At 40.9% G+C, this 15,069-nt stretch overlaps 1 protein-coding gene across 1 annotated transcript in view; it reads right to left on the reverse strand.

Moving 5' to 3' along the window:
• Positions 1-15,069, reverse strand: part of LOC140730744 (parkin coregulated gene protein homolog) — a 258,984-nt gene that overhangs the window by 202,907 nt on the left and 41,008 nt on the right. Inside the window, exon 2 of the mRNA XM_073051588.1 lies at positions 6,854-6,988. Within this exon, the coding sequence (XP_072907689.1) occupies positions 6,854-6,988 (135 nt within the window). The remainder of the gene's footprint in view (positions 1-6,853; positions 6,989-15,069) is intronic.

Consider the following 15,069-nt stretch of genomic DNA (forward strand, 5'->3'; position numbering starts at 1 on the left):
CCTTTGGCATGAACATTGAATTCTCCAACTTCCAGTAATTCCCTCCCCCTCCCTTCCTCCATCCCAGTTTCTCTTTGCTTCCTCCTCCAGCTGCCTATCACCTCCCTGTGGTTCCGCCTCCTTTTACTACCCATAGTGCTTTCCCTTTACATTCCTTCTTCACCTTTTCTTCCTATCCCCTCCCTGCTTCCCCTCCCGCACCCCTTGATCTTTCTCCTTACTGGTTTTTCACGTGGCACCTACCAGCCTTCTCCTTCCCACCCTCCCCCCACCTTCTTTATAGGGCCCCTGCCTCCTCCCTCTTCAGTCCTGACGAAGGGTCTTGGCCCGAAACGTTGACTGCTCATTTCCACAGATGCTGCCCGACCTGCTGAGTTCATCCAGCTTGTTTGTACGTGTTGATTTGACCACAGCATTTGCAGTGTACTTAGTGAATACTTGAGTGGTATATCTGAGAATTCTCTATGCTGTTTCCTTCTGTGTTATTGGCATTCACCCAAGGGCATGTGCAAAATGGTTTGGGATACCTCAAAAAATGATCATCCTGTAACAATAAGGATTGTGCTTATATGTTCCTAAAAGAACTTTGCAAGTTAAATTCTTCCACATTCAACTGCACCTCATTGTGGTGAAAATTGAGGGATTTTGCATCCTTCTGCTCATATATAACATACTGCTAAGAGAAGAATGAAAGATTGGCAGGAACTGGTCCACAGTTCTGTGCTGAAGAGTCAGCATTTCTTAGTTCCCTTGCATATTTGTAAAGGAACCCTTAATTTTTCCACCAAATTTGAGGTTCCTTAAAGATGTGTAAGTCCCAAACATGATGGCAGCTAGCCTTCGTTAAGGCTTTGGTGACTGTACTCTGATGTTGGACTTTACATGGATATTAATCACTTCATAATTCTGAAGTGATTGGGTAATTTTTCAAAATTTGTAATGTTTGAAGTATTTACATTTTAAATTCCGTGAATGATTATTAATACTTTTTTCACTGCTAAATGTCTGGAATGTATGAACACTGTTGGAACCAGGAAAGACAGATCACCACTTGCTCTATAGATTTGTGGTTAGCATGAGTTGGCAGCAAGTTCCAAAAGCCACTATAAATATAAGAATTTTCATTATGGATGATGAATAGAAAATGAGTGATTTAATAAACAACCACTTTCTTTTACAATGGGATGGAATTTACGTTCCTGACAATTAGGAAGCAGGTTTTGTGGGAAGTGGGGGTTGAGGGTAGCTTTCAAGGAAAGTCAAATGCATGCTTGTATCAATTGGCCAAAGGCTGTGTGGGGCATTGAAGGCGTCGTGAATTGATCTGTTGTCTACGCATGCGCATTGCTCACTCTGTCGTCGCAATATGAATACAGCAATGTTAAAGCCATCTCCCATGTGGGTGCTTTTATTTAATTAATATGTAGTTGTGCACAGACACAACAATGTTCAATAAAATGCCTCCTGAGATAATGGGAATTGTTCATGTTGCTGTGAAACTTTTGTTATTAGAGGACCACCGTCTTGATAATGTGCAAACATTCTCACGTGCTTTGGTGAATGAGTTGACAACAATTTGTTGACAACACAGAATTTGTAACCCAGAATGCTACATTAAATTAATCCTATCTGCTGCACTTTGCCTATATCCCTCCATTCCATGTCTGTACATATGGCTGTCTACATGCCTTGCTAGGTACATCAACTGCAGCACATAATTTATAAGAGATTGCAGGACAAGGAGGAAATGGGAATTGAGAAGAAGGTTTATATGTATGAATATTATCATCTTCCTTGGTTTAAACCCCTCTGTAGTGGCCACAGCTTATGTCAAACATTTCCATATCCATGGTGGTGAATGTTAAGATGATACAGCTTCATACTAATGGGGGTTGTCTGCATCATTTTTCCAGCTGGCTAGATTATTCTCCACTTAGTTATTGTTTTACCTTGTTTTATCTCAATGCACTGTGTAATTATCTCTGTATCATATTCTGTATGAACAGTAGGAAAGATGTGCTTTTCAGCATATCTTGATAGACATGGCAATAATAAACCAACTCCAAGAGAGGGAAGTATGATAGTGAATGTTGAACAATCTGTTCGGGTGATGTGTTTCATGAATTATTTGATGGTAATGTGTGCAAGCTGTGGTATGTAGGTGCAAGGTTTGCAAGAGTGCTAAGTATCTGAGGCTACATCCACACTAGACCGGATAATTTTGAAAACGCTGGTTTCACGTAAAAATGATAGGCGTCCACACTATGCATTTTTGAAAGTATCTCTGTCTACATTGAAACGGAGATTTCGGTGTATCTCCTCCTACTGCGCATGTGCAGGACACATCTACCGAAAACAAGCGACCTGTTTGGTGTCGAATCTCGGTGTGAAAGTGCGCATTTGTGTAGTTACAGACTAGAAAAACTTAAAACGACGGACAGCTGTTGGCTCTCGCGCAGGAGAACTTTAAAGTAAAAGAAAACAAAACACTGGAGCGTACGGAGACAACCGACAGGGAGTTCACGGACAGATTGGCCCGGCTGAAGACGAACATTGAAAAACTGACCAACTCTGTTGCATTAATAAAGCACCTTGTTAAATGTGAAAAACATGTCTGCATCAGTGTTATCTTGTATTTCCATACAATGTTACATTAGGCTTTTACACATCTATTGTCAAAGTAGGTAAATAGGTAAACCACCTTTATACGAGCAAGGACAGAAAACAGGGCAAAGTGAGTATACTTATTTATTCAGTAAGTTATGGGTCAAAGTATTTGGTGAGTACATTTCTAACTCTTCTGGCTTCAGTCTTGTTGCAGTCTGTTCTGAAATTGTTAGGTTGTGTTCAAGAAAATAATGAAATAGTGCGCTGCCGTCTGATAGCGTTTTCAGAAGTCTCTGGTTACCCCGTCCACACTGACCTGCCTGAGCAGCATTTTCAAAAATACCCACCCTGGAAAGTGTTTCTGAAAAGCTCCGGTTTCGGGGGATGAAAATGCTGTTCTAGTGTGGATGGAGGGTAAAAACGAAGAGAAAAAGCTTCAGTTACAGATTTATCCAGTGTAGTGTGGATGTAGCCTGAGAAGGTGGTGGAAATTCTTGCATCAGGGCTCTTGAGGCAAGACTCTTGACAGGGGCTATCTGAGCTTTTTGCTCCCTTAAGCTTCTAGTTATCTGGCATACAGACTATTTGGCTCCTTAAAGATGCAGTACATCTGTGTTTATTTTGGATCTCTTCTACCAAAGCTTCTAAATTGAAACCCATGCATCCTACCATCATTCATTTGCTCCAGTCTTCAAAATGTCTCAGAATAGAAAAAGTTCAAAACACCTGTCAGTAAATGGGACATTCACAAGTCATCTCACTTTTCAAAGGTGCAGCCTGGCTTTAAGAAGCTTAAGCTAGCTTTAAGTGTTGCTAGCTACACATAAAATCTGTTCTCCTTTGGAAGTTAAAAACCGATGTATGGCACAGTTAATGTTAACTACACACAGCTGTAAACAATGCAGGCAGAACAAAGTTGTCCTGCTGCCTGCACCAGAAACAACTGTTGCAGATTTGCTGCACTTTCTGATATGCTCCAGTATAGCCTCAAATGGTTTCCCAGCAGATACACCAAAATGTTTTACAATGTTTGAACTATAGGTAGACTTTATAGTTACTTATGTAGATGTTGTATGATTTTTGAACAAGAACTATGTTAGCACATTGCTTTGGTGAGCCTTTACCACTCAGTTCAATTTTATATAGAACAAAGCTACTTTACAATGAAACACTAGATATAAAAATGTTGATTCTACCATACGATGTAAGCTTCTCTCTCACTCTGAATTCGAATAGTATCAAATCCTAACAGATACAAGCAAAGCATTTATATACATTCCTAAAATCTTCTAAGGACATAGGAAAGCAATTAATGAGGAATTATTACAAACAAAATGAGGCCATTTCATATAATTGTTCAAAATACATTTAAAAATTACTATAGCCATTCTCATGGTTTTTCTATTATTGAAAACAATATTTGTTACACAATACAATGTTACAGATATTTCAAAGTGCATAAAATTATTCCATTTATCAATGCAATAGAATTTTCAGTATTCAGCTTGCTTGCCAATTTATTTTCTACAAGCAGCCTGTGCTGTGTGAGAAGCTTGATTTCACTCAGCTTCCTACAGTTCTTTCTCTGATTGAAATTGATAAACTACAACCATTACTAACTCAGCTTCTGCAAGCACCTATAGAACTCAGAGTTTAAAGATTGGTGCATGGCAGGACTTTCAGAAAGAACTTGTATTCTAGTTGTTCGCAGCCTCTTACTGCGAACAAGTATGTCACTTTTCTCCTCTGTTGTATAGATGCAAAATTATCATTGATATCTTCTTGAATTACCTGCTCCCCACTATTACAACTCAAAGTCAGTTCAAGGCAGCTGAGACCTCTGGTTCCCCTCAGCTGCTTCTATATGCTTTGCATCAAAATGATTCCAGGACAGTCACCTCATATAGTCATAGGGTTGTCTATCTTCCTTCCACAAATCACTCTTTTTGTAGGAACATCTGGGCAAGATGAATTAGTGGAGGAACAATTGGAAGCAAACACTATTTAGCACTCTTTTTTTTTATATCTTAATTTTTTTGAAATTTTAAGTGAGGTGGTATACTTCCTGCATTAATTTTCTTCCATATACAGAATTGAAATTGGACTTGTAATTGGTTTATTGGCAAGGTACAGAATGCTTGTCTTACATACTATTCATACAGAATAACTTATTACACAGTACATTGAGGTAGGACTAGGCAAAACAATAACAGAATGCAGGATAAAGTGCAACAGCTACAGAGAAAGTGCAATGCAAATAAACAATAAGGTGCAATAACACAACAAGGTAGATTGTGAGGTCAAGTGTCCATCTTACCATAGTACAGAACTATTTAATAGTCTTATACTAACAGGGTAGAAGCTCCTTGAGCTTTCTGATATGAGCTTTCAGAACTTTTGGATCTTCTGCCCAATGGCAGGAGAGAGAATGCCTGGGATGGGTAGGGTCTTTAAACTATGCTGGCTGCTTTCCTGAGGTGGTACGAGGTATAGGCAGGGTCCACAGAGGGGTTGCTGGTGTCCATGATTTGCTGGGCTGCGTCCACAACTCTCTGCAGTTCCTTGAGGTCACAGGCAGAGCAGTTGCCACACCAAGCCGAATTTTTCCATGTACAGAAAGCCATGGAATTAGCAGGATGATACCATCAGCTAGAGCTCCTGCCAAATTCATCAATCTTCTCTACAGTTCTAGGTATGCCCAGCATGAAACAGGAATTGTTGGACTGGTCCTGGTAGAATTAGACCTAACATAAATTTGAAACATATTTCTTTTTTCCATGGTAATCATCACCAAATAATCAATCACTAAAAGGAAAGAGGCAAATTTGAAATTTAAGATTGACATTTTTTTATGATCATCAGCCGATACAGACAGTTTCCAAATAAAGAAGGATCCTATCAGTGCTAGATTCCTCCAATCAGCTTAAGCGGATGCCATAGTTTTGCCAAAAATGTTCAGGTGACACTTCAAAGTGTACAAATTATCCTGGAAGAAGTCATTTCCAAACTTTTTAGAAGCACTACTTCCCTAACTCAGCAATTCCACCTACTCACATTCCTTCACTTTGCAAAGTGGCAGGAAAGGATCCTGACGAAGGGTCTCGGCCCGAAACGTTGACAGCACTTCTCCCTATAGATGCTGCCTGGCCTGCTGTGTTCCACCAGCATTTTGTGTGTGTTGTTGTTGGAAAGGATTATTTTGTGTGTTTGGATTAATACAATATGGAAGACTGACATGACAAATGTTTTATTAGTTTCTATTTCTCCTTCAAGTCACTTAACATGTGCATTTCCTGACACGTATTGTCTCATATCAAAATTGTTAAATCTAGCCACTACAAGTGCTTGTCAAGTTTTCTTTAATCAACATTTTATTGATGTACTGAAACCTTGAATGAAATGAGAGAAATAAAAAATGCACTTATGCTTTTTTTTCTCTCCTGTGCAATGTACATGTATTTGCACTGAAGGTTATAATACATTTGAAATCTGAAATCTTAGCCTGAAACTAGAATTTGCCAACAAAAGTATTCCATTCTGTAAAAAAAAATGTGAATTGCAGTTTGGTTGATCACACAAGACAGGATAATACTTCAATGGCCTTGCAATTCTTATATATAAGCCACTGTTATTTTAACCACAGTACATACCAGTGTCAGAGCATTCATTAAATAATGTATTTGTTTTGAAGCTAATTAACCTTTTGTCAGACAAATGGGAAAGATAGGGCCATTTCAAGCAGCACATCAGTGCAGTAGCTGACACAAACTGCAGCAACTGAAAGTGGTGCTGGAATATGGATCCGCCTTCATTTATATTCTGTTCTGCACATAGGGCATACAATCCTGACCCATCCATTTAAGTAATTAAAGTTTCCATTTGGAAACATCCTGCAGGAAAAGGTGAAGCCTGGGAGATAAATGTCTGCCTGCTTGATGCATTTAGCTTGTTCCATCACTTGATGGACTGTTTTAAATAGCCTGGGTTGCCAGGTCCTCATAAAAATGGAGATGGATTGGCCAGCAGAGGATACTCTCTAAGGAAAGCTGACTTTCTCATCTCTTTTGCTGGATATAACTTAATTGTAAGCAAGGGTGGGCAGCTGACTCAGGAGTGCTGTCATTTTTCCGACCCCTATTTACTGAGAAACTACTCTATCTGATTAATTTGTAAACTAACCTTATTCAACAGTAAGATATGATACTTTGAGATGAGAAGAAAATGTCAAGGATGTACTTCAACTCACCTTCCAGGCTATCCGATTTCCTTGTGAACCATGTTCTAGGGCAATTGGGAAATCGCCTCGTTTATAACACTTCCGAAATGCTGTGGGTCCACTGGGTCTTTCTCGGAAAGATCCTGCAGATGAAGGTCCAACCACCTTGAAAATCAAAACATAAACAGTGTTTACAATGATCTTAACAAGTTTCCTTAATTTACACGGATTTCCTTTGATTGTTAACCATGCCTTGTTTCCTACGTTACAACAGTAAACACTCTTGAAAGTACTTAATTATTAGGTGTATTGGACATAAACACTATTGTTCAAATATAGTTCCTTTCTTCGTCACTTTCATATTCTTCTCCAAAAAGATATCCATCATCAGGGACCTCCACTATTGAGGCTAAGTCCTCTTCCTGATGCTTCCATCAGGCAGGAGGTAACAGGAGCCTGAAGACCCAAATCTCAAGGTTCAGTAGTTGCTTCATTCCCATTGCCATCAGGTTCTTGACCTGACCTGAGAAACCATAATACTACCTTGGACCATATTTCTTTTCCCCTCTCAGTAGTGTCATTATGTTTATTTTGTTGTGTAAGTATAATCTGTTAATTTAAGTGTATGCTAACTTAAGCTTATCATGTTTGTAATTTACTGAACTGCTGTTGCTGCAAAAAGCTAATTTATATGGCAATTATATTGCTTTCTACAGTCTATGCCTATGACAATAAGCTTAAACTTTACATAGGCTACTTTCAACTTGATGAGTACCATTTTACAGGGCTCACTAAATAATTGTACATTTAAAATAAAAGCTTGTAACGTGCATTCACTCTTATATTGTGCGTGCTGAACCATCACTGTATTTAGAGCTAACACCTATCCAGATTCCAAGCAAAATGTCATAAAATTGGCCAAATCTAAGTATGGATCAATGAAATAGGATTTTCCTGGTTCCTAACGGGACCACAGTTACTTTTGCACAAGTTCTGACATTGTTTTTTAAAAACACTAATCTGAAATGGGTGGCAGTCCTTAAAGGCAAATTCTACATAACAGCAGCCATAGAAGTAAAAGAGGCTGCAATAGAGAAGACAGCTCCTATACTCACTCAAAGGTGCTTGGAGGTAGGTTCTCTGTGACTGGGGAGAGGGAGGGGTGTTTGCTTGGAGACCATCTAGATCCAACTTGAGAAGTTTGGCAAGAAGCTATCTACTACAGGTGTGAGAATCCCCATACAAGTGAGTGACATACAAATGAGTTTTGTGTTTACTCAAAAAAAATGACAATAAGAGCTGCACACCACTGAGGAAAAGTATCACAAGACATCTTTAGATCAGCAATTTAGTTATAAAAGTCACATTATCAGTGGAAGTACAGCTGCAAAGCAGTATTTGATGCATTTTGAGCAGTAACTTGGACATTCCTTCTTGATCATTGATGTAGAGATTGCTGTGTGAAGAAGGTCATTGAGTTTGCTTTAGACCAAAAGACCATAAGACATTGGAGCAGAATTAGGCCATTCAGCCCATCAAGTCTGCTCTGCCATTCCATCATGGATGATTTATTACCTCTTTTTCCTGCCTTTTCCCCGTAATTTTTGACACCGTGACTAATTAAGAACCTATCAAGCTCCTCTTCAAATAAACCCAATGACTTGGCCTCCACAGCTGTCTGTGACCATGAATTCCACAGATTCATCACCCCTTTGGCTAAAGAAATTCCTCCTCATCTCAGAGGGAACATCCTTGTATTTTGAGGTTGTGCCCTCTGGTCCTAGGCACCCCCATTATAGGAAACATGCACTCAACTTCTGCTCTATCTAGGCCTTTTAATATTCGATGTTTCAAAGAGATCCCCTCTCATTCTTCTAAGTTCTTGTGAGTATAGGCCCAGAGCTAACAAATGCTTCTCATGCGTTAACCATTTACTTCCTGGGATCACTCTCGTGAACCTCCTCGGGACATTCTCCAATGCCAACACATTCTTTCTTAGATAAGGGGTCCAAAACTGGGGGGGGGGGGGTTCACACTACTCCAAGTGTGTGTGGTCTGACCAATGCCTTATAAAGCCTCACCATTACATCTATAATTGACCCTGCCCTCACACGCATCTCTTCTCTTTCTGGACATCCAAACTCACCCCGTCTTTCTGCTAACTTAATAAGGGTAGAGATTTTCTTGTTCTAACCTACCACTCCACAAGCTTCCACATCCAACACATCATCCTCTGCAACTTCTACCAACTTCAAGAGGATCCCATCACCAAACACATCTTTACTTCTCCTCCATACTTCGCTTTCCACAGGGATCTATGAATCTCTTGTCCATCTGTCCCTCCCCACTAATCTTTCCCTTCCTAGTACGTATCTCTGCAAGTGACAGAAATGCTACATCTACCCATTCACCTCCATTCAGGGCCCCAAACAGTTCTTCCACACGAGGCAACACTTCTTCTACGAATCTGCTAGTGTCACCTGCTGTATCTGGTGCCCCGATGCGGTTTCCTCTACATTGGTGAGACTCAGCATAAACTGGGGGATCACTTCATTGAGCACCTCTGCTTCATCCACCAAAAGCAGAATTTCCCGGTGACCAACCATTTTAATTCCTATCACCATTCCTGTTCCGAAGTGTCACTCCATGGCCTCTTCTGCCATAATGATGCCACCTCATATTCTGCCTAGGTAGCCTCCAACCTGAAGGCATGAACATCTCTTTTTTTTGCCTTAGGTTCCTTGAGTTCCTGTTCATCTTTTTGCTCTTCTCGTGTCAATGACTGCTGATATGGAACATGCAACAAACCATGATGAAATCTCCACAGTTTTACTGCAGTTCATTCCTAGACTAATGAAAGTAATAAAATCTGAATTTTGGAACAGCACTGGCATTTTCCACAATTCTGCTACCTGTGTGGTCTTTGCAGTTTCTACATTCAGAAGCAGTGATCGGAAAGCACACTGCTGTGAGCAGCCGCTAGTTAATTGTAGCCCTTGATCTAAGTATCCAACCATAAGGGGAGAGCAGATGAACATACTGTTATGAATGTACCACAGCTCTGAGGGGCCGAAGGGTGCGGGACCAGCCCCCTCCTTCCGGAGAATCGCAAGATCGCTATTAATTCGGGTCTTGGACCCAGGAAATGAGAGACAATGCAACGGATTTGACCATTGTTCTTAGAGGCACCTGTGTGAATTGCAACTCTATAGTACGTGCCAGCTATCAGGGACATGGACACCCTTGGGCAATGTGGGGTGGGGATTGTATCACCCTACCTTGATTGACATTTTCAAATCTGCCAGTCATGATAAAAAGGAGACTGCAGGAGGCAGTATCCCAGCGACGCACCGGACGGAGACACCATCGCTCATTGCTCCCGTAAGGACGGGAAGCTGTTCGGGAGCCACGTGTGATTCGGTTCCCCTAGCTTGGGACATGCGTGGCTGATAACCCCGAAAAGGATTCCAAACTGACAACAGAGAACTCACGTTCCCGATTCAACGCTTTGAGTCCAATTGGCTGGCAAGTTTATTTTCTCTCTCCAACCTGTGAACACCCAGCGGTCCCTCCAATGGCTAAAAGCCTTCATGAACTGGCGAGACTTTTATATTTCCATCGGACAATAGTTTTACCCCTAGACAAACGATAGAGCTACTTCTTATTGTTGATTACTACTATACCCGCGCTTTAGATTGAGTATTGACGATGTATATTATCTGAATGTTTGTATTAACCTTACTTTTGTGCCCCTTTATAAATAAAAACGTTTAAAAATAGTACCATCAGACTTCAGCGGACCTCTCTATCTTTGTTGGTAAGTGACCCAGTTATGGGGTTCATAACAATACACAAAATGCTGGAGGAACTCAGCAGGCCAAGCAGCATCTACAGAAATTAATAAATAGTCGACGTTTCAGGCTGAGACCTTCATTGGGATTCCTGCATTTTGTGTGTGTGTGTTGCCCTGGATTTCCAGCATCTGCAGAATCTCCTGTGTTTATGGGTAGAGCAGGTCACTGAAAATGTCCTACATATTAAGGTATCATGTATCCTTGCTGGAAGCATGGGATTGGCCTTGATGATGATAATCCACAACCACCTGCACAATGGGGAAGTGGACACCTTTCCTAATGGATGGTTAGGTCTAGAACTGAACCTAGTATGAAAAGTTTAGTCAGAGATCAATTAAGTGCACATTAAATAAATGTGCACTTCATTAACTTCTAAGGTAGGCCACAAAATCATTCTATCTCTCACCACGTGTTAAGCCCAGAAAATGCTGATAAGGTGTATTTGCTGATTAAAAAATTTGAACAATAACTGTGTACAAGAACAAAGAACCATTTATAGGAAACATAAAGCCTGCTACCCATATGTAAGTGACACATCAAGCACCGTCAACCCTTGCATGTCTTTGAACAGTTTTCCTGGTGATCTTAAACTTCTCACTAATGCCGCCAAGATGATCTGAAATTGTATGATTTCCCCTTAAAAGAGAATAATAGATGGACAATTGCTATAAATCCCAGGCTAAATCAATTTATTGCAGAAGATGGAAAGTTTTTTTTTCTTGTGTAACCCTCATAAAAAAGTTGGAAACTGTTATAGATTATTCCCACATGGAATCATAGAATAGACTCACAGAACACTAAGCACAGAAACAGGTCCTTCAGCCCATTTAGACCATGTCAGACTATTAAACTACCTAGTCCCATTGACCTGCATCAGGACCATAGCCCTCCAAACACCTCCCATCCATGTACTTATACAAACATCTCCTAAATGTTGAAATCAAAATTGCATCCATCACTTCCGCTGGCAACTCGTTCCACACTCTCACCACCCTCTCAGTGGAGAACTTCTCCCTCATGTTCCTCTTAAGTTCTTCACATTTCACCCTTAACTGTTTGAGTATCACCCAACCTCAGAGGCAAAAGCCTGCTTGTATTTACCCTATCTATCTACCACCCCCCCATGATTTTGCATATCTCTATCAAATCACCCCTCATTCTTCTATGCACTAGGGAATAAAGTCCTAACCTATTCAATCTTTCCTTATAACTCATGTCCTCTAGTCCCAGCAACATCTTTGTAAATTTTCTCTGCACTCTTTCAATCTTATTGACATCTTTCCTGAAGGTGCAGTAGATAAGCAAAACTGCACACAATACTCCAAACCCTCACTAATGTCTTATGCAACTCCAACATAAATTCCTAACTCCTGTATTCAATACTTTGATTTATGAAGGCCAATGTGCCAAAAGCTTTGTTTATGACCCATCTACCTGTGACACCACTTTCAAGAAATTATATATTTGTATTCCCGGATACCTCTGTTCTACCGTATTCCCCGGAGCCCTACCGCTCACTCCATAAGTCCTACCCTGGCTTGTCCTCGCAAAGTCTAACACCTCACACTTGTCTGCATTAAATTCCATCTGCCATTTTTCCAGCTGGTCCAGATTCCACAGCAAACTTTGGTGGTCTTCCTCACTGTCCATTACATCCCCAACCTGGTGTCATCCACAAATTTGCTGATCCAGTTTACCACCTTAGCATCCAGACAGTTGATTCAGATCACAAACAGCAATGGATGCAGCACTGCAGACAACATCCACTGCCTTGCTTTCATCAACTTTCCTGGTAACTTCCTCAAAAACTCTATAAGATTGGATAGGCATGACCTACCATGCACAAAGTCATGCTGATTACCCCCAATCAGCCCCTGTATATCCAAATGCTTATATATCCAGTCCCTTAGAATAACTTTTAATAATTTACTCACTGCTGATGCCAAGTTTCCTTGTTTATTCTTAAAGTCTTTCTTCAACAACGGAACAACATTAGCTATCCTGCAATCCTCCAGCATCTTACCTGTGGTTAAGGACGTTTTAAATATTTCTTCTAGGGCAATTTCTGCACTAGCTCCCCACAGGATCAAAGGGAACACCTTGTCAAGCTCTGGGGATTTATCGGTTCTAATTTTCCTTAATTAGAACCTTAGACCATTGAGCTGACAAGACCTGCCCTTCCTGCAACCAAGTATCATTAATGGCTATAATCACTCCATTATCTGCTCTGGAGCTATGGTTCCCATCCCCCTGCAACTCAAATTTAAACCACCCTCACTCCCAACCCCACAGCAGCACTAGCAAACCCTCCCAGAAGGATATTGGTCCCACTCCAGTTCAGGTGCAAACCATCTCTTCTATACAGATTCCATCTTCCCTGGAGGAGAGCCCAATGAGCCAAAAATCTGAAGTCCTTCCTGCACGATGTCCTTAGCCATGTATTAAACTGCATGATCTTCCTATTTCTGTCCTCAATATCATGTGGCATTGTTAGCAATCCTGAGATCACAACCTTGGAGGTCCTGAACTTTAACTTAGCATCTAACTCCCCAAAATGACTTTGCAGGATCTTGTTACCCTTCCTACTCATGTCGTTGGTGCTGACGTGGACCATGACCACTGGCTGCTCACCTTCCCATTTAAGAATGCTGTGGACTCAATCCAAGATGCCCCTGACCCTGGCACCAAATGGGAATCTCGTTCTCGTCCACAGAACCTCCTGTCTGTTCCCTTAATCAATGATTCCCTTCTCACTACAGCTCGTCTCTTCTCTTTCCTTGCCTCCTGAGCCACAGAGCCAGACTCAGTGCCAGAGAACTGACCGCTGTGGCTTTCCTCTGCTAGGCCATCCCCCCAACAGTATCCAAAGCACTGGTAGTCTGTCGGCTTTTTACCTCCTGATGGTCACCCAGTTACCTATGTCCTTACCTTGGGTGTAACTGCCTCGCTATAAGTCCTGTCGATCAACCCCTTAAGTATCTGAATGATTGGGAGTCCATCATTCAGCTCCAGCTCCATTTCTTTAACACAGTCTGAAAGAAGCTGCAGCTGGATGCACCACTTGCAGGTGAGTCCTCAGGTACACAGGAGATCTCCCTGCTTTCCCACATCACACAAGAGGAGCATTCCACTATCCTGCCTGGCATCCTCACTTTTCTAACTGTGCAGTAAGAAAGAAAGAAAGAAAAATAAAACAAAAAAAATCTACCTACAGACTCCACCTCTCCTCGCTGAAACCTCTATAAGCCAAAACCCGAAATCCCCACTCTAACAGTGACCAACTCACGCAATGTCTGTTCTGCTTAAACCTAACTTCTTTTTATTGACCCTTGCCAAGCATCTAATTATGCATATTCCAACCTCTCCTCTGGAACTGTGGTGTGCAGGACGTCAAAATTTGACACTGGCCATGTAGTGGGTAGTTTATTTACTTTAATTTGTTAATTTAAAGGTACAGCATAGAAACAGGCCTTTCCAACTTATAAGCCCATGCACTTAAGTCACCAATTCACCTACTAACCTGTGTATCTTTGGACTGTATCAGAAAACTGGAACACCCAGAGGAAACCCAAATGGTCACAGGGAGAACATACAAACTCCTCACAGACTGTGGTCGGAATTGAACCCAATTTGCCTTCATGGTAATAGTGTTATGCTAGTCGCTAGGCTACCATGTCACCCAAATCAAATATTGAATACTTTCTGCAATATGAACTTCAGGACTAGGATCTACAAAGAGGAATTCACTTAATTGATCTCTCTCAGGAATGAAAAAGAATAGATGGAATAGTCTTTTATAACTCATCAAATCCAATGTATTCTTAACGGAGGAGTTGTGTCAATCTTTAGAGCATTTGCTACTTATTTTATCTCCAGGTTGCCTTGTTTAGAGAAAGCATATCACACTAAAAGTAAAAACAATAAAAAACAATATAATTCAATCTATTTATTTAAATCCACATTCAATGAGAACATCAAAAGGGCAGCTGACTGCACCAGGAGTGTGTATGCCCCAAATTCACCAGAGTGGCAGGTTATCAAGTGGTCCAGTTGCCTGACAACTGTATTCAAAGGAAGAAGGGGGAATGGGAACCTTGATAGCAAGCAATGTACTGAGGACTTCTCCATAGTGACATTGTGCAGTAGGCATTCACTCACTTCAAATCTTAATCTCTGCTGTAATTGGTTTCTGCTCTCCTACCCTACTGGAGCATGCCTGAGCATTTTACAATTACTGACTAATCCATTGGAAAACTAGTCCCCTCGTGAAGGTCAACTCAAGGAATTAAATAAGTGACTGGGAAACAATTAATTCTTTTTCTGACTATAAGTACATCTGCAGAACACCATCTTTTACTGGCTGAATAAAACACAATTGCAGCGATTTTGCAG

The sequence above is a fragment of the Hemitrygon akajei genome, chromosome 7 (genome assembly GCF_048418815.1).
Source record: "Hemitrygon akajei chromosome 7, sHemAka1.3, whole genome shotgun sequence".
In the NCBI taxonomy this organism is placed as follows: domain Eukaryota; kingdom Metazoa; phylum Chordata; class Chondrichthyes; order Myliobatiformes; family Dasyatidae; genus Hemitrygon; species Hemitrygon akajei.